A 20582-nucleotide genomic window follows, 5' to 3' on the forward strand; every position below is an offset into this window, starting at 1 on the left:
AATTCAGGCAAGAATGTTCAGAAAAGAAGCTTATGGTTACTGTTTTTTTTTTTGGTCAAACAGGTTCTCTTGTTTGTTGAATTTAGTGCTCAGAGAACTACTGTAAATACCGATATACATTGTAAAACATTAAAACTCTTACAGGAACTATAAAAAACAAACAATGTGGGATGCTATCCTGTAGGAGATTTTATTTTTGCACTACAATGTCTGGCCACACACAGTAAATCAAATATGAGGAAATGGAGAATCTTCAGTCATCTACTCTATAACTCTCAATTAGCTCCCAGCAACTACTTTTGACAATGACAACAAACTTAAATGGTGTTATTGGGTGAGCTAAGTTTCTGGCAGCATAAGTTTTGATCAGGGAATGAAGAAGCTAGAAACACTATGAAAAATTATTAAAGTTGAAGGTAACTACGTAAAAAAGTAAAAAAATTACATGTTTGCACATTATGGCAAATGTGTTAATTTGATTAATTTCCTTTTATTCAATTTTATCTACAATTCAAAACTTATTGTAGGTTCCTGGCATTTTATACTGTTCTACTCTTCAAACAGCTTCCAACAATATAAAACTCTTCTTTTTTTGGTAATAGTGACTGAAATTACACATTGGCTTTGTGATACCTGCATGATGAGGCTTAAGTCTAATTCAGGTTTGGTAGAACAAGATCAATACTCCAGACAACATAATCTCAATCTCCTAAGGTGGCATAAGTTGTGACTGTCAAAACTGTTACAAGTTTGCATCAACTGCACCTAATACATCCGTTGGTAAATTAAACATTCCAGACATTAAGTGAAAATGGTATTATTTTTCTACTAAATACTTATATAGTAATTTTTTTCAATTTTTCTGTCAAAATAATCCTCTTTTTACCTACCTGTCAATAGGTATTGAAGTGCAAACTAGGCTATGAGATGTTCCAGCAGATATCTGATGAACAGCAACTCCATCCAAACCTAACACTTTTTTTGGTCTTGTAACAGGACTAGTAGAATGGCCTTGGCCACACTGCCCCATAGCATTATTACCCCATGCAAATACTTGGCAATCATGTGATAATGCTAGACAATGTAAATCACCACTGGATATATCAATGATTCTTGTAGAACTAAGATCTTCAATTAACTGAGGTGACAAAACCATAGCATCTGCTAAACCACATCCAATACAAGCACCACTACCCCACACTAAAACCTGAAAAATTGATTATTCATTTATTTTCAGCATAAAAAATCTATCTGAGTTTCAAGAGATAAAATAAATATTCAAAATCATAACACATGAAATATCAAAACATCTAGGTGAATTTAATTTGGTAGTTCTGACTTTTCTTTCTTTTTCCTGTTTAGCCTCCGGTAACTACCGTTTAGATAATTCTTCAGAGGATGAATGAGGATGATATGTATGACTGTAAATGAAGTGTTAGTCGTGTACATTCTCAGTTCGACCATTCCTGAGATGTGTGGTTAATTGAAACCCAACCACCAAAGAACACCGGTATCCACGATCTAGTATTCAAATCCATGTAAAAATATCTGGCTTTAGTAGGACTTGAACGCTGTAACTCTCGACTTCCAAATCAGCTGATTTGGGAAGACGCATTAACCACTAGACCAACCCGGTGGGTTTGTTAGTTCTGACTAGATGAAGTTAGGTCTACTACAGATTCTGTACAATGACAGGTTACTGAAGAAAAGTTACTTTTCATTAACTAATTAAAAAATATATTTTCCAATTCAATAAAATATGTAAGGATCTTATGGTTCATGACTTTTTTCATTGTGTATAGGTGGTTAAACTATTAATACTTTTTAATTTAATAATTAAATTTTTCAATCTCTTTTCTCTATTTTAAGGTACTCTCTTTTTTTAAAGTAATATTATACGAATGTATTTATAACATAACAATAAATCACTTCATTAATGATGGTGGACTGACTGTGAAGTACTTTTAATTCAATTTGCAATTTCCAAAGAATTGAGTTCGTTCTCTAATAAAACACCTTAAACTGAGTTTAGAAAACATACACACTTTTAAGGAACAACTAATTCTAAAAAATAAAATGATTAACAAGTCTAACTAACTCTAACAATATCAAAGACTTAAATATAATTATTAATAGTGGTTAATATATGTCTAAAGACCTATGAAATAACTTTCTGGTAGTAAATTCAATATGCAGAACTTAAGGAATAATTTGTTTAACTTGAAGAGCTATTTAATAATTATAGGTGTGATACTAAGCCTTACATACATATGCAAACAAGTTTGCATTACAGCTTTCTATATGAGCTTAAAACATTATAAACCTTGTTTTGCTTAATTAAAATTGTAATATCTCTTAACTTCTAATTTTTTACACACTAATTTATAATTAATGCAATTTAGAAGAATATACCTTACAACCAACTTCGTTTTACCATTAACACAAAAAAATGTTAGCTTTTTATGTTACATTTGCTATCATACAGTGGCACATGCAAGACATCATTATTCACCAAACATGGATTCTTGTAATTTATGATCATTCCTCTAGATGAAGATCATGATGAAAGGATATTGATTGATAGCCTGGAGGATATAATGACAATCATAACACTAGAGTTGAAGATACCATCCAAAAGAGGACCATAAAAAATGTTTCCAGTAACGTAAAGACTGATGATTAAGCATGTGGAGTTGCAAATGCACTACTTTGAAGAAAATTAGGATTGAAAGCCGCAATGTAACTGCTTTTTTTTCAGGCCCTATGATCAGTCACGTTTTGAACAAATTTTCTAAGCGCTGGAAGCCAATTATTGAAGAATTAACCAGTTGATATTTATTGGCAGTATTGCCATAACATGTCTAATGAGCACCACATTAAGAAGTTCTATCTTTAATTCTGAATACAATCACAGCTACTGCAGGAGGAAGCATCAGAGAAACATTTAAGCTCTAATTAAAAGGAAGCACATTTATCTAAAATAAAAGGAAGCACAACAGTTATTAATAATAAAGATTAGATTAAGAAGAAATGCTCAGAAAGCAATGAAATAAAATTTTTCAGAAATAATAAATGGATACAAAAAATACTGGTCCAACCAAACATTTGGGTGTTAATCCATTACTGACATTATAATGCCATAAAAGTCAAAACTGATAAGCAGAAACTTTTGTTAAAAAGTAGTTATTGAATTATGTTAATAAAACTCAACAGTAAGTTCAAAATATTCCTAAATTCTTTTATTACAAAATGTCAGCTACTTGATAACAGTTAAATATGATGAAAAGAAAAAACATTTAAGTCATGTTTGAAGAAAAACTTAAGATACATAAGTTTCCTTTTGTTTTATTTAATTCAAGACCAGCCATATGTCTAGTCTTTCATTTAAATGAAGGAAAATTAGGAAATAAGTCGATTATAAAGATATATTTTACATCAATAAGTACATTCATCTTTTATAAAAAAGATGTGTAAAGAAACCATTATTGTAATCCTATTTCAAATTTTTGAATACATAATTTCTAGTTCTTTATATATGAATACCTAATAAATTTATCCTAACTTTCATTACAATGCGATATTATAATATTTCTATCTAGCAAGTATACTATTAAGTACTTATACAATTTAACAGGATCCTAAAACAAGTAAAGATAGTATCAACAAATTCGTTTTTGAATAATTAAATTCAGTAACTTGAAATTGAATGAAATCCTTCACAATATTATACCTGCCCATTAGAAGTTAAGGCAAGGGAAAACTGACTGCCAGCAGCCACTTTACGAATATAAATTCCTTGCAATGCTTCTATCATTTTTGGCCTGAATACTCTAGATGTGTCGCCATGTCCCAGTTTTCCAGTATCTCCAGATCCAAATGACCACACTGTCTTCCCATCCATTGACAGGGCAAGAGTATGAGCACTGCCACAAGCTACTGAACCTACACCACTCAAATTTTGGACCAATGTAGGAATACTACGACCATTGCTATCACCATGACCTAGAAAAATTTGTCAATATTAAAAAATAGTAATATTTCTTAAAAAGATACAGTAATAAAATCATACAAACTAAGTATAATTTAAAAAAATATATAATAGATATTAAATTATGCTGATCAAGCTTTATTTGGTTCTACTAATTTTTTGCTAATTATGAAATTATTTTTTTGCTCTCAGAAAAAGAAAATTTTACAATAAAATGGTCAACTATTTATAATACTATTTTCACTAATTATTAATGCAAAATGAAGAGGATTCCCAATACAAAAATCACAAAAAAGAGTTTAAAAAACAAGTTTATTTTCAAATTAATGTGATAAGATATATTCCTTTAGATTTTTTATTTTCTTCAAAATATTTTAGGAAAATTAGAATTTTTATCATATCATAAAAACAAAAATAAAATTCTTAAAATTTGTACAGATATTCAGATAAGTTTCTTTAATTATGATTAGAACCCTAATTGATGAGAAACGTTCTTTTTATTTTTCTTATCTTTTAATAGCAACACAATAGTCTTCAAAAATGATATAGAGAATTGATCTGGTCAGTATCAGTAGTAACATTCAGAAGTGGGTAAATATTATAACAAATTATTTAATATTCTTTTCATTTAAAAAAAAAAATAATGGCACCACACTAATTTATTCTTGCTTAATAATACTTAACATTTATAAATCCCAAATTTAACTGGTCTCATTTGGTAATTTCACCTTTCTAGCATCTGCATCCTTCTGCTCTTTTGGATGTTTTGTACACTTATGAGACAGAATGAGACTTCATTATCTAAGCCATACACTTTGGCTTACAATAAATCTAATTAAGATGGGGAAATCCTTGTGGACTAGCCTAATCATTCAGATGTCTTTGGATCTCCCTTACAAAGCAAACAGGCTTCAACTTAACATCTAGATGGTAAAAAGATTTTAACCCTGATCTGTGCTTTATAATTAAAGAAACTGATGGAAGGCAATTTCCATTACTCATGTGGCTCAAGATGGCTTCCCACACAAACTTCAACAGGCCTGTTAGATTGACATTCAGCAATTAAATTTTCTCATGTACACATCAAGCTTAAACCAAGATGAAATTTTGACTGGAAGGGATATACAGCAAGTCTTAATTCAACTGTTTAGTGAACCCTCCAAAGGTAGACAACTAAGAATAATTGTAGACATCATAATTAGAATAATGACTAACAAATCATCCAAAGAGGATATTGAAGTCAGTATTTCTGGGTTTCTGGGTTGAAGCCCTGAATCTAAAGAACTTTATGTTCAGTATAAACACACCACGAAACTAGCAACTTCAGGTGACCTTTCTCACTCTTTGAGTGAAAGCGGGAAAGGAAGTGAAATGAAATCATTTGGAATGAACAAATGAACTTCAAAAATTGTAGGAATTTGAACATTGCTAAATTTTGTGAATATTGGAAGTAATACCAAAACAGAATAAGCAAGAATAAGTCTAAATTTAAACACTAAAAAATTTACAAGTAAAAAGAATAAAGGGCACAAACAATTTACAAGGAAAGTAAAGAAATCTCAAACTAAAAAAGTCATGAATGTTCAGTTTAAGACATGATACTATAAGCCATACAAAATTAAAGCAACTGTAGACTGCACTAACCAAGATAAAAATCAAGAAATCCATTAGCAGTAAATAATATTCTCTTTACTTTTGGTTTGTTCTGGTTTAAACACAAAAAAAGCTCAAAAATAAGTTGTTATCTGTTAGAAAATCATTAAATAAATGAAAATATTTAAATGCATTTGGGGGCAGCTTTGAATAGTAATTATTCTATTATTTTATATAAAAGAACCCATGACTGCATTTAAATATTTTTCTTACTGATTAAGACCTGGTGAGAACTTAATCATTAGACAACCTTAAATGCCTGCTATTTCTACAACATGAAAAATGTATTTAAACAAATTAAAACTGTCTAAAAGTTGATTGGTCACCCAATATTTTATTTAATTAAATACTGCTTAATGAGAAACGGAAATGTCCATTTCGACCATCCCTGAATCCATTTTGACTAGTTTTGGTGTGACATCTGTACATACGTATGTATATATGTATATCCATAACTCAGAAACAATTAGCCGTAGGATTTGAAATTTTGGATTAAGGACTGTTGTAACATTTAGTTATGCCCTCCCCTTATGATTGCAATCAACTGAACCAAAGTGTCTAAAAAAGCCCAAAATCAAAAAAAAATTTGATTTTGGACTTTTCCTTAACTGCAGTAATAAGCCCTAATTGAGATCTTTTTAACGATATACCATAAGCGGTACTTATTTTCATTGGTTCCAGAGTTATAACCAAATAAAACTTTAATTAATGAAATATTCAGATTTTAACAAGGAAAAAGCACATGGGTTCGAATCAAACTTCATCTCCTCTTTTTTAACTTTTCTTTTTTTTTAATTTAAATATATTGATTTATTAATAATTTTTAACCTCTGATTGTAAAAAAATTTTACAAGAAATATTAATTCATAAAGTAATCAAAAAAATATTAAAAAATATCAGAAGTTATTAATGAAATAATATTTTATGTACTTTTCATTTTAAAAAAATGTGTATATCTAATTTAATCGGCGTTCAAGGAAGTCATGTAGTATCCACATCAGATTTTTTGAATTCGATTGTCATTTTTTTAGTTCAATTTATTTTTTTTGTTGTCTTGTTTTTCAATTTTTATAATTTTTTATATTATTTAATAGTTTTTAGTGATTATCAAGAAAAATTCACTAATCAAAAACTTATGGATATAAAATATTTAATATACTAAGCTAAATGAAGAAACTGTAAACATTTCAATTTATTTATTTAATTAGCATATACCAATCTAAACAGACTAATTACAGATTTCTCAAGCAATTGAGTTCCTCGAGAGACTTTTTATTGTGCAGATCATACAGCAATTTTTCAGGGATCCAAACAACTACTAGCTAAACTCTCCAATTACCTCACGTGACTCAGTGCTACACAAGCCTGGCCCTTGGCAAAGATGTGAGTGCTCAGATCTACAACAGCTCTATCTAGGGTAGTTCCTTATAGTTTATGTATAATCACAGTCCAGCACAATATTAGTGGCAGCATACACCGTTCCACTTTACCCTGTTCTCCTAAAGCATCAAATTCGACAATAGTGGGCTCAATCCTCAATCTGATGTCTACAGCATTACCTCTAATCATACTACCATCAAACTCTACAAAAACCATTTGTGAGAGCTCACTGGGTTCAAGCTAGTCTTGATGTAACACAGGCCACTCAATTTTTTTGAGGATATCAGTTAATTTTTATTTTGGTATGGTTCCTTAGTGGTATTATACTAGCAAATACCTCTTTTCAATTTTGAAAATCAGAAGATTGGTTGCAAAGATATAACATTTCCGAATAACAGTGATCTGTTAGATCAAGAGTGTACCTGATGCATGTAAAAGTTGGCCTTCAACCTACTAACAAATAACTCGTTTGAATTTTGAATATTTTATTTTATTTAACATAAATTTAATTCTATTATTTTCATAATATTATCATTTGACTTGAATCATTCAATTCAAACCCAGCTAAGACAGTGATAGAGGCTCACAGTTAACAGTTTGTTAATTCAATTTATTAAAGTTTGTGCTTCAACTGGCAAATCTCCAATACTACATATATATATATATATATATATATATATAACCTTTGACATTCCCAGTAACATGAGGATTCCAACACAGGGTCATACATCTAAATTGGTTCGGTCGCTGAGCTGCTACAGTGGAACACACACACATACACCCTAACTATATTATACTCCTTTTTGGGCAGTTGTGTAATAAGACCCTATTGTATTATTTTATTTTTGTAGAAGTAGTTAATTTTTATTTTAGCAAATTTTATACATATATTTTTTTTACGAAAAATAAGTGTATATGAAGAAGACAATAAAATAGATTTTTGTGTCCCTCCAAACAAATGTTCATTTTAAATAAATATTATAGAACCTTAAATGTTTGAAAAATATTATAAAAACTGTATTAAATCTGGAAGGAAGAACTTGTATGAAAAAAAATTAAATTGTACATTATGAGTATGTAATTACAGAAAAACTGTTATATGAATGGATTAAAGGAAAATTTCCATTACCCAATCAAAAAAACAGCTGCCAACACAGTTGTAGGACCTTCCTGTCATGTAGCTTTTTTATGATGCATGGGTTACACACACATACACTTACAATTTAATTTAAATATCTATCATTTTATTTAAATGCAATATTTTTTGTTTGTTTAATTCAATGATTCTAATTAAAGTGCGTGCAAATACTGTATTTCATTCGGGCAGGTGTGGTGGTACTAGCAGCTACTTCAAATAAAATTTTACACTTAAATATTATTCATTTATTTAATTCTACTGCTCAACTGTAATGTCACAACACAGCAGACGACTACAGCAGTAGTCTAGCCACTAAGTGGAATGTGGGGTGTGCAAAAGGGGTGTGGCTGAGTTATGATACCACTTTGAAGGGGAACAAATTTGTGGATCCAACAAGATACTAATACAAAAAACTGCAACGAAAAAGACCCATTTCAACAACATTTCAAAATTATTACTATTTTTTGGGGTGAGGGTGCAATTTAGCAAAAACGTTATACACAAAAAATATTTTTTTATACTTGTTCACAAAAATAAAAAAAAATGCAATGAAAATCACACCTTGTATTGCCTTCTATAACTCTTTAAAATTAAAACCATTTTTTGGGATGGAGATGAAATTTAGCAAAACTTTTTCTTTACAAAAGTTGTTTATTAATATTCACAAAATTATCAAAAAAAATAAATGCTTAATTATACAAAATCTGGAGACGATTTCGTTTCTCCCCCTGTATCACCCACTCCTGACCTTTGAATTGGAAATTTAATAGAATCGACCCCTAATTTAATAGAATTAATAGAACCCCTACTGTAGAAATATTACAGCCAAGTTTGGTGAAAATTGGTGAAGTAGTTCTGCAGATATAAGGCAACTTACACACCAACATACACACATACATAGATACATATGTGCATACAAACACACATTTTGTCGTGAAAAGTTCGATTCCATTTTTCGGTTTTCTGGGATCCTTAGGAGGTCACTTCATCAAGATTTGGTGAAATCCGGATATGTCCAATTTTGACCGATGCCATTTTTTGGTTTTCTGAAGTCCTTAGGGGTCAATAAGTCAAGATTCGGTCAAAACCAGACATGCCCAATTTTGACCAATCACCATACTTTCACTTCTATATAGCTATATAGATGATCAACATAAATTGGAAGTACTATTTTACTGAAACATAACTGTTACGCTATTTAACTGCTATACTTTAAATTACCTAGTCTGCCATGATCCCCTTCACCCCATGTATACAGTTCACCTTCATCAGTTACAACAGCACTATGTCTGTAACCAGCATTGACCCAAATAACTCTTTTTCCACTCAAAGGATCACCAACAAGCTTGGGAGTTTTTTGTGTAACACCATTACCATGTCCAAGTTTTCCATAATCTCCTGTAAAACAAAAGTATACTTATTAAAGAAACATGAAACATTAAAATAATTTTTATTACAGTATATTTAGTAATACTGTTAGAAACATAATATTTTTGTTACCAGGGATGATCCTTGTTGAGTTAACTACTACTGTTAAATTAAAAGCGTTGAGACAGTAAATTGTAATATTGTTTTACATAATAACTGTAATTAACATAATAATTAAATTTTTTGTAAAAACAGCAGAGCTTTAAATTCTATATTCAACCAACACTATAACCATAAGGAAATTAATTCAATTGATTATTTAGGGAGAGATTAAAAACACATTAAAATAAACATAAAAACTGCAATTTGATTTAATGTAAAACTTTTTATGAATGACCTGTATTTAAAATGTCATCAAATATATTTCTCTACACCATTCCACACTCACTTAGTTTCTATTACTGTGCTGGTAAAATATAGAGAAACAGACAAATTGTAGATGGGTTCCAAGCAATTATAGATAGACTGAATTAAAAAATTCTCTCAGAAATTATATACCAAAAAGATACCTGTGAAACTATTTTATAAACCCCATTCCATTAATCGAGTGACCTGTTTCTGTATAGTTATAAACATTTATTTTATTTCACATTGAAAAAGTACAAAAACTCTGAAAGCTATAGCAAAACATACAGGTTTTTAACGCAAAACATAAAAATCTATAATAAACTAACAAAACAAAAAAGGTGGGCAAAAATAAAACAAAATGGTTTATCAAAATTAAATAACTCTAAATTAACGTAAGGAAATTGAAATCATATTTCAGCTCTCCTATTCTCTTTTCCATATTTATCTTATAACTGGGTTATTCATGTCACTATTATAAATCAGCAAAATAAATTGCAAAAAAACTATTACCAGTAACCATCTTGTTCATAATGCATTAGCTATGTCAACTACTAGAGTTGTGATAGAGATGCATCATGTAAAATCTTAGATTATATTACATAAATTGCTGCTTAATATCTAAAAATATTAATGTATCATATACCATTAGAAAGCTAAAATTTCAGTATACCAATTTTTACAAATTTCACTTACTCGTACCGATCATTAATTACAATTTTTTAAAAGAAAATTATGTAAAAGTATAATTGGCGAAACTAGAGTTATTACACAAAATCATAATGGAATTGCCCAAAGCTGATCTTACTAGATTGTTTTGTTAACAGTTTACATGCATTTTTATTTTGTGTTCTGTTTACTATGAACTTCTATTTTTTCTTTAAAAAGATGTTGAAAATGAGTGAATTATCTAATTCTAATGCCATCTGCAATTATTTGAGTGAAACAGAAGATATAAGTGATGATGATTATTTAGACATAGATTGTGACTTACTTGGTGATATGGGAGATGTGAACTCTGATTGTGACAAACTTTATGAAGCAGATCAAAAATGAAATAGAAGAGGCAGATATTCTTGCAACAAGGCCTGTAAATAATCCTGTTTGGATTAGGGTATATCCCCCAGAGGTTGAGGCTCATATTGAAAACAAATTTCAGGTTAGATATCCTGAGACAAGAAACTGTCCCCCTCGTAAATACCCCTATTACTTATTTTTATTTATTTTTCACCAGAGAAATACGGAACCTTTTGGTTACAGAAAGTAATGCTTATGCCCAAAAAAACATAAGCATGAAGAGGGATTGTGAAGAAATGAAACAATTTTTTAGATTGTAAAGATGGATAAATGTACGCATCAGTGAAATGAAAAAATATATTTCCTTAGTAATAAACATGGTATCATTGGGGGAACATTACTGAAACCACAAAATGATCATACAGAACACTTTTCTTTCCTGAGCCAATGGCTCTCAACTGATTTCATGAAATAAGTTTGATTTTGCATATTAGCTCTCTGCCAAATATTCCAAGGAGACATGACTGGGCATGACTCTTAGTATGATGTAAGAACTTATATACATGATATGAATGATGCTTTCAAAAAATATTTTATACCTAACAAAATATTTGTATTGATGAATCAATAATAGGTATGAAAGATCTTTATATATTATATGTCAAATATAAGGCATGCTTGATTTGGAGTGAAAAAATTTTAACTTTGCAATAGTGAGACTAGTTAACATTGCACTTGTAATTTTTTTAGAAGCTGGGGATGATCCTTTTGCTGAAAAAGTAATATTCGATTTAATGACTAAGAGTAGGTCGTTAGATAAGGGCTACTATTTCTCTCTTCCTTGCTTTATTAATATACATAATGACTAATATTACATATATAATTCCTGTTGTGAGACAAAAGTCTCCAGGGTAAGCAGTAAAACAGTAAAATTTCAATTCAATTTGGTCTCATTGAACGGAGTGTCATTCTGGAGTTGATTCTATCGTTCTGCTCTTGCTGGGTCAAGCCATGTTTCAATCGTCGATCTTCCAACTGCCTACACCAACTGTTCTTCGATCTTCCTCGTTTCTTGACTGGCGGGATATCAACAGCCATTATCTTTTTTGTAACACTTGAAGGGTGCTGAGAATCAACCTTTTCGAACCAATCGTTTTGCTCTCGAGAGATTTTCTCTGCCACTGACTCTTTTATTTGAAGGGAGCCTCATATTCGTTCGCTTCTGATGCGGTCCAACTGAAGTCACTGGTGTGACTTCTGTCGAATGTTACACCAAGAGACATTCGAGACATTTTCATCTCTGCGGTCGTGAGATCTCGATCAAACTGCTCGTATCGTGTCCAACACTTTGCTCCATATGTAAGTGCAGGTCTAACCGCAGCAGTATACATTCAGCCCTTAAGTTTTGGAGGCATACGCTTGTTACAAAGAACAGCCGAAATCTGCTGCCACTTCAACCATGCCATGGTGATTTGATGATTAACATCTTGCTCACAGCCGCCTCTTTGATTCAATTTTTTTTTTTTTTTTTTTTTTGTCTTCAGTCATTTGACTGGTTTGATGCAGCTCTCCAAGATTCCCTATCTAGTGCTAGTCGTTTCATTTCAGTATACCCTCTACATCCTACATCCCCAACAATTTGTTTTACATACTCCAAACGTGGCCTGCCTACACAATTTTTCCCTTCTACCTGTCCTTCCAATATTAAAGCGACTATTCCAGGATGCCTTAGTAAGTGGCCTATAAGTCTGTCTCTTCTTTTAACTATATTTTTCCAAATGCTTCTTTCTTCATCTATTTGCCGCAATACCTCTTCATTTGTCACTTTATCCACCCATCTGATTTTTAACATTCTCCTATAGCACCACATTTCAAAAGCTTCTAATCTTTTCTTCTCAGATACTCCGATTGTCCAAGTTTCACTTCCATATAAAGCGACACTCCAAACATACACTTTCAAAAATCTTTTCCTGACATTTAAATTAATTTTTGATGTAAACAAATTATATTTCTTACTGAAGGCTCGTTTAGCTTGTGCTATTCGGCATTTTATATCGCTCCTGCTTCGTCCATCTTTAGTAATTTTACTTCCCAAATAACAAAATTCTTCTACCTCCATAATCTTTTCTCCTCCTATTTTCACATTCAGCGGCCCATCTTTGTTATTTCTACTACATTTCATTACTTTTGTTTTGTTCTTGTTTATTTTCATGCGATAGTTCTTGCGTAGGACTTCATCTATGCCGTTCATTGTTTCTTCTAAATCCTTTTTACTCTCGGCTAGAATTACTATATCATCAGCAAATCGTAGCATCTTTATCTTTTCACCTTGTACTGTTACTCCGAATCTAAATTGTTCTTTAACATCATTAACTGCTAGTTCCATGTAAAGATTAAAAAGTAACGGAGATAGGGAACATCCTTGTCGGACTCCCTTTCTTATTAGGGCTTCTTTCTTATGTTCTTCAATTGTTATTGTTGCTGTTTGGTTCCTGTACATGTTAGCAATTGTTCTTCTATCTCTGTATTTGAACTCTAATTTTTTTAAAATGCTGAACATTTTATTCCAGTCTACGTTATCGAAAGCCTTTTCTAGGTCTATAAACGCCAAGTATGTTGGTTTGTTTTTCTTTAATCTTCCTTCTACTATTAATCTGAGGCCTGAAATTACTTCCCTTGTCCCTATACTTTTCCTGAAACCAAATTGGTCTTCTCCTAACACTTCTTCCACTCTCCTCTCAATTCTTCTGTATAAAATTCTAGTTAAGATTTTTGATGCATGACTAGTTAAACTAATTGTTCTGTATTCTTCACATTTATCTGCCCCTGCTTTCTTTGGTATCATAACTATAACACTTTTTTTGAAGTCTGATGGAAATTCCCCATTTTCATAAATATTACACACCAGTTTGTATAATCTATCAATCACTTCCTCACCTGCACTGTGCAGTAATTCTACAGGTATTCCGTCTATTCCAGGAGCCTTTCTGCCATTTAAATCTTTTAATGCTCTCTTAAATTCAGATCTCAGTATTGTTTCTCCCATTTCATCCTCCTCAACTTCCTCTTCTTCCTCTATAACACCATTTTCTAATTCATTTCCTTCGTATAACTCTTCAATATATTCCACCCATCTATCGACTTTACCTTTCGTATTATATATTGGTGTACCATCTTTGTTTAACACATTATTAGATTTTAATTTATGTACCCCAAAATTTTCCTTAACTTTCCTGTATGCTCCGTCTATTTTACCAATGTTCATTTCTCTTTCCACTTCTGAACACTTTTCTTTAATCCACTCTTCTTTCACCAGTTTGCACTCTCTGTTTATAGCATTTCTTAATTTCCGATAGTTCCTTTTACTTTCTTCATCACTAGCATTCTTATATTTTCTACGTTCATCCATCAGCTGCAATATATCGTCTGAAACCCAAGGTTTTCTACCGGTTCTCTTTATTCCGCCTAAGTTTGCTTCTGCTGATTTAAGAATTTCCTTTTTAACATTCTCCCATTCTTCTTCTGCATTTTCTACCTTATCTTTTTTACTCAGACCTCTTGCGATGTCCTCCTCAAAAATCTTCTTTACCTCCTCTCCCTCAAGCTTCTCTAAATTCCACCGATTCATCTGACACCTTTTCTTCAGGTTTTTAAACCCCAATCTACATTTCATTATCACCAAATTATGGTCGCTATCAATGTCTGCTCCAGGGTAAGTTTTGCAGTCAACGAGTTGATTTCTAAATCTTTGCTTAACCATGATATAATCTATCTGATACCTTCCAGTATCGCCTGGCTTTTTCCAAGTGTATATTCTTCTATTATGATTTTTAAATTGGGTGTTGGCAATTACTAAATTATAATTCGTGCAAAATTCTATAAGTCGGTCCCCTCTTTCATTCCTTTTGCCCATCCTGTATTCACCCACTATATTTCCTTCCTTGCCTTTTCCAATGCTTGCATTCCAATCTCCAACTATTATTAAATTTTCATCTCCTTTTACGTGTTTAATTGCTTCATCAATCTCTTCGTATACACACTCTACCTCATCATCATGATGGGCGCTTGTAGGCATATAGACGTTAACAATCGTTGTCGGTTTAGGTTTTGATTTTATCCTTATTACAATGATTCTATCGCTATGCGTTTTGAAATACTCCACTCTCCTCCCTATCTTCTTGTTCATCACGAAACCTACTCCTGCCTGCCCATTATTTGACGCTGAGTTAATTACTCTAAAATCACCTGACCAAAAGTCGCCTTCCTCTTCCCACCGAACCTCACTAATTCCTACTATATCCACATTTGTCCTACCCATTTCCCTTTTTAAATTTTCTAGCCTACCAACCTTTTTCAAGCTTCTAACATTCCATGCTCCGACTCGTAGAATGTTATTTTTTAATTTTCTGGTGACCCCTTCCTTAGTAGTCCCCATCCAGAGATCCGAACGGGGGACTATTTTACCTCCGGAATATTTTACAAAGGAAGGCGCCTCCATTATTGCTATGTGAAAATGCAGAGAGCCACATTTTCTTGGAAAAAAAGCAGCTGTAGTTTTCCATTGCTTTCAGCTGCGCAGTACTCAGAGGACTGAGTGATGTTGATACGGCCGTTTAAGTCGTCCTGACTCACGCCCCTAACAACTACTGAAAGAGCTGCTGCTCTCTTTCAGGAATCATTCCTTAGTCTGGCTCTCAAACAGATACCTCTCCGATATGGTTGCACCTTCGGTCCAGCTACTCTGTATCCCTGAGCACTCAAGCCCCCTCACCAACGGCAAGGTCTCATGATTCATAGAGGAGGATGATTCAATAGATACTTAAAACTTGTACACTTCGGCATAACTCAACCGTTGATCATAATGTCAGGCGATGGTGCTTGTGTGTCGCTGAATACCAAGAACATATATTCCGTTTCGGATTCACTGATCTTCAGACTGTGACTTTCAAATGCACATTTCCAGCGATTGAAAACATCCTGCAGCACCGCAACACTTTCACTCGCGAGACCCACATCGTCAGCAAAAAGTACGCTCAGCAGCAATTCATCCATGATGTGCGTTGTCAGATAATTAATAACAATGTTAAAGAGCAGTGGGCTCAGCACGCTGCCTTGGTGTACCCCCATGTTCACATGAAAAGCCGTTGATGTTCCTGCCATGCATCTCACCCTTGTGGTCGCATCGCGATACATGTCCACAATGATTTCAACATATCGTTCTGGAACACCGTGACTTCTCAATGCCGTCCATATCAAATCTCACAGCACTCGATCGAAAGCTTTCTCAAGGTCTATGAATATCATATGCAAATTCCTAGCAGCATCTCTAAACTTTTCCACCAGTATACGCATAGCTTGAATTCCATCCACTGTTGATCTGCCAGGCACGAAACCGCATTGATTAACGTGAATTTTTGACAGTACAATTTTCATCAGGCAGTTGTTAATGACTCTTTCCCAAAGCTTCATAGTATGCGACAGTAGTTTTATACCTCTGTAATTGCCACATTTTCTGGAGTCTCCTTTGCCCTTGAAGAACGGCAAGAGGAAGCTTTGACGAAAAGCCGCAGGCATTGAGCTTCCGTTTTTAATTTTGTTGCACAAAATACAGAGAAAGAAGATGCCGATCGCTCCAACAGACTTCCAAAGCTCTATGGGCACTTCGTCCGTTCCCACTGCTTTACCTCTTTTCATTTCTTTCAGTGCAGCTTCGACCTCCAATTCAGTTATGTCTTCCACTTCTTCGCCTAAGACGGGTTCACAGGATGGGTATTCGGTTCGTGGGAACTCCTCGTTCAACAGATTATCAAAGTAGTCTCTCCATAAGTAAGACCACGACATAACGCAGGCGTTATGTCGTGGTCGTCAGTAAGCAGCCTGCCATTTGCATCCTCAATAAACTTAGGTGAAGTTATTGCGTTTGCATTGTTTCGACGCTGTGCAGCTACTTTAAAGATCATCCCACCGCCGTCCAGAGATTTGAGATCTTCATAGAACTTTTGACACGCAGCAGCTTTGGCTTTAGCTATTTCTTTATCCGCGGCTTTCTTCGTTTCAACTTTTTGTAGCCGCTACTTGTTTACATAAAGTTACCGCTTGCTAAGAAGCTGTTTGAAAAATATACTTATTTAACTGGTACACTTAATAAAAGAACAAAAGATTTACCCAGATTTATCTTGCAGATCAAGTTAACAGCTCCGCAGAGTATTTGTTTTAGAAAAAATGAAACGCTTCTTTGTGATTGTAAGCAAAAACCAATCCATAAACAAGTACATTTACTATCTATAGGTTGTCATGCTGAAGATGCTACATTCCAAAGTGATTACATGAGAAAATTTCCAAAGTGGATTACATATGAAAAAGCCTGTATTAATTAATAAGTATAATCTGAATATGAGAGAAGTGGATTCAAATGATAAATCTATTCATCATATCTCATGTTCTAGACCAAACAGAAGAGAATGGAAAAACATTTTCTATAATGTGTTAGACATGGCATTGTTGAATGCCTATATTTTGTATGCAAACAATACAGACAAACCTCTGAATCATCAATGGGACTTTGTTGTGAGCATTGTGGAGGATCTAGAGTATGAAGAAAATTTACCAGATCCAATAACAGATATCATCCCAGGTCCAGATAAGCAGATAGATAAACATGAACTTGTACGTCTCTCTGGTAACAAACTTCAGCTGTGCATTGTTTGCTCAAGCAAACAGAAAAAAAATCAATAAGCTATTTTTGGTTACCAGGTTGCAATTCTGGGGTATCCCTGCCTGCTAGTACAAATTGCAGCACTTCTGGAAACCACTGGTTTGGTAGGAAAAGCCACAGAATCAAACTAAAATTTGTGTTACAGTTCACAGGTAAATATTATAATTTATCATATATATATTTTTTTAACTAAAAAAAAAAATATAAATATAAATTATAAATATAATACAATTTACACTATAAATTATTTATATATTTTTTTATCAAGTTAAAAGATTGTATGTTTTTGGAATCTATATAAAATTTCAGGTTTTTTGTCTATAATGAAGTAAAATGAGTGCAAAATTTGTGCTATCTCTAGAGTGAAAGCAAACAAAAAAAATTTTAATTTTAATTTTCATTCTTCTTTTTATCAAGTAATCATGCCAGGATAAAGGTATTTTATTTTATAGTAAGTTTTTTAATACAGGCCCTCATAATGCTTAAAAATTCTTAAGAAATTTAGGAAAAATAGACAGCAGTTACAGGGTTAAGTAAACAAAACTTCTAATAAAATTAGTGAATTTTCAAATTTTCACCGATATCTCTACTGACTCTCAATATGTAAACTCTTCAAAACATACAGTTTAACAATTCTAACCTGAAATATGGTTTCTAAATAAAATATTCCAAACTTCAGGGACTCTAACACGGTTGAATGAAGGTAAAAAATGTTTACCAGATTGTTGGTAAAAAATTTAAGTTAAATAAATTTAAGTTAATTTATAAATTTTTACACATGTTATAAAAGAAATTGAGCTACAATAAAATTGATAATTTTTCTCATCCAGCTGTTATGTTCACATCTCTCACATTCATATTTATACAGAAGCACTCTCTTTTCTTTATTTATAGGGTATGTAGAATGATGCGGCTCATATAATAAAGTGTTATACACATATCACAATTTATATTTGTTTATTCACCCACATACGCATCCAAAGTGCATTCATGTAAACTAAACAACTAATATTTTGCACTCGTTTAAAATTATAATTTGAAGAAATTAAAATGAAAGAAAAATTGCATTCTTAAATAATCATGTGTAATTAAAGAATTATTAAAAACAATCTAAAGTATTTAAGTGCATTCACTGTTAATTATTTCATCACTAGTTTTAACAAAACTGTTAAAAAATTATAATCCAGTATCTTAATTTTTGTCCATTTGATAATGCAAGAACTGCAGAACAGTAGTTCTCTCCTAGTTGTAGTAATGATCCGCAGATGTTCACAAGGAAATTTAATTTATATTTTTATTACTTTTGATTCTAGCTGCTTCAGAGATATAACATAAGATTCTTAGATATTTTTAAATACCTACTAACTTAAAAACTAAATACAACTTAGTAACTCTTAATTGAACGAGTTTTAAATCATTTTCTTTTTACTTTTTAGGGTACTTTTTTTACATTTATTATATTTATTAAAATATGATGAGACCTATAAAAGTACAATGCTAGTAGGAAAATGGGCTGTTTACAAAAAACCTATGGTCAATAAAAAAAATACCAAAGGTGAGAAAGATGCAATTCAACAAAAGTAGGAAGAAGAATATAGAAAACTATACAAAAACTTTACCAAACATGAGCTAATACTTGCTGCAAAGCAAGGATATTTGTTATTTTTTGACTAACCTTTCCAATTAATTTTAAAAAATTTCTGCATGATTATAATTTTAACAACATAATGACATCAGGCTGTATAAAAAAAAGCAAGCATAAATAAATAATGATGGTGAAAAATAATACATACTTCTAGTTTAATTGGTCATGAGGAAGAGGCTTATACATAAAACATTTCATACTACTCATTTCATAAACCTTATGTAAATAAGCATTAATTTAACTCCAATAATGGGAAAATTGTCTTAAAAAACAACCAGTAAAATGCAATAATAACAAATATTACTCACCATCACCCCAGCTGTAAACTTGTCCATGTTCTGATAATGCGAGTGTGTGTCCATCACTACCTTTAGATGAAGAAACCTTTTTTATTCGAGCATCAACGCATACTTTTTTTGGTGTTGACTGATTATTGGAATCTCCAAGACCCAACCTTCCATAACTACCTTTACCACAAGCGCTCATTTCACCATTATTATGAATTACAAATGTACAGTACTGACCAGCTTCAACCTGAAACAGTACAGAAATAACTTACAAAAGAATACAAATTCTAGCTGTAGTCATTAACAAATCCACCCTCCATACGATACAGATTTGTGCCCATGTGACTATTTTTTGTTTGCACCCTTGAAAGAATTGTTTGGAGGAGAACGATTCGAATATAATGAAAGCGTCAAGGTATGCATACACAATTGGTTGACAACTCGTCCTCAAAATTTTTATGAACAAGGAATATTCAAGCTTCCAAATCGCTGACAAAAGTGAATAGATCATGAAGGAGACTATATAGAGAAATAATGAAGGTATTAATTGTGTATATTAATAATTAATAAATTTATTAAAAAAATGACCGTTTACATTTGATTCACCCTAGTACAACAAGCATTGTTATTTGTTTAATCAAGCATTAAATAAATCATAACCACATGAAAGAGTAATTGTTCAAATTCTCCAAATTTTGTTCCATATAAAAAATAACCAAAATAATGATTTGGGCATTCACTAGCTCATAAATAACTGTTACAATATTTCACAAAAGATCTCAATATTATATTACAGCTACTAAATGGCAGTTGTAGTAAATAAACTCTAACATCAGTCTTTGAGCAGTCCAAATATAAAATATAACATTGCAGGAAATTGCTATAAATAGTAATGTTATACTTGTTTTATCCAACAGCATAAAATGGTAATTATAAATTGGTAATCACCAAATCCAGCATAAAAGAAAATAATAAATACGGTTGCA

At 32.0% G+C, this 20582-nt stretch overlaps 1 protein-coding gene across 4 annotated transcripts in view; it reads right to left on the reverse strand.

The window, feature by feature from the left end:
* Positions 1-20582, reverse strand: part of LOC142327390 (putative E3 ubiquitin-protein ligase HERC1) — a 314426-nt gene that overhangs the window by 245573 nt on the left and 48271 nt on the right. For all 4 annotated transcript variants that reach the window (XM_075370430.1, XM_075370438.1, XM_075370422.1 and 1 more), the window contains exons 7-10: positions 19618-19843; positions 9381-9557; positions 3731-4002; positions 891-1207 (exon numbers count right to left, since the gene is read on the reverse strand). In XM_075370430.1, the coding sequence (XP_075226545.1) occupies positions 891-1207; positions 3731-4002; positions 9381-9557; positions 19618-19843 (992 nt within the window). The remainder of the gene's footprint in view (positions 1-890; positions 1208-3730; positions 4003-9380; positions 9558-19617; positions 19844-20582) is intronic.

This window comes from Lycorma delicatula, chromosome 1, assembly GCF_047948215.1.
Source record: "Lycorma delicatula isolate Av1 chromosome 1, ASM4794821v1, whole genome shotgun sequence".
Classification (NCBI taxonomy): Eukaryota; Metazoa; Arthropoda; class Insecta; order Hemiptera; family Fulgoridae; genus Lycorma; species Lycorma delicatula.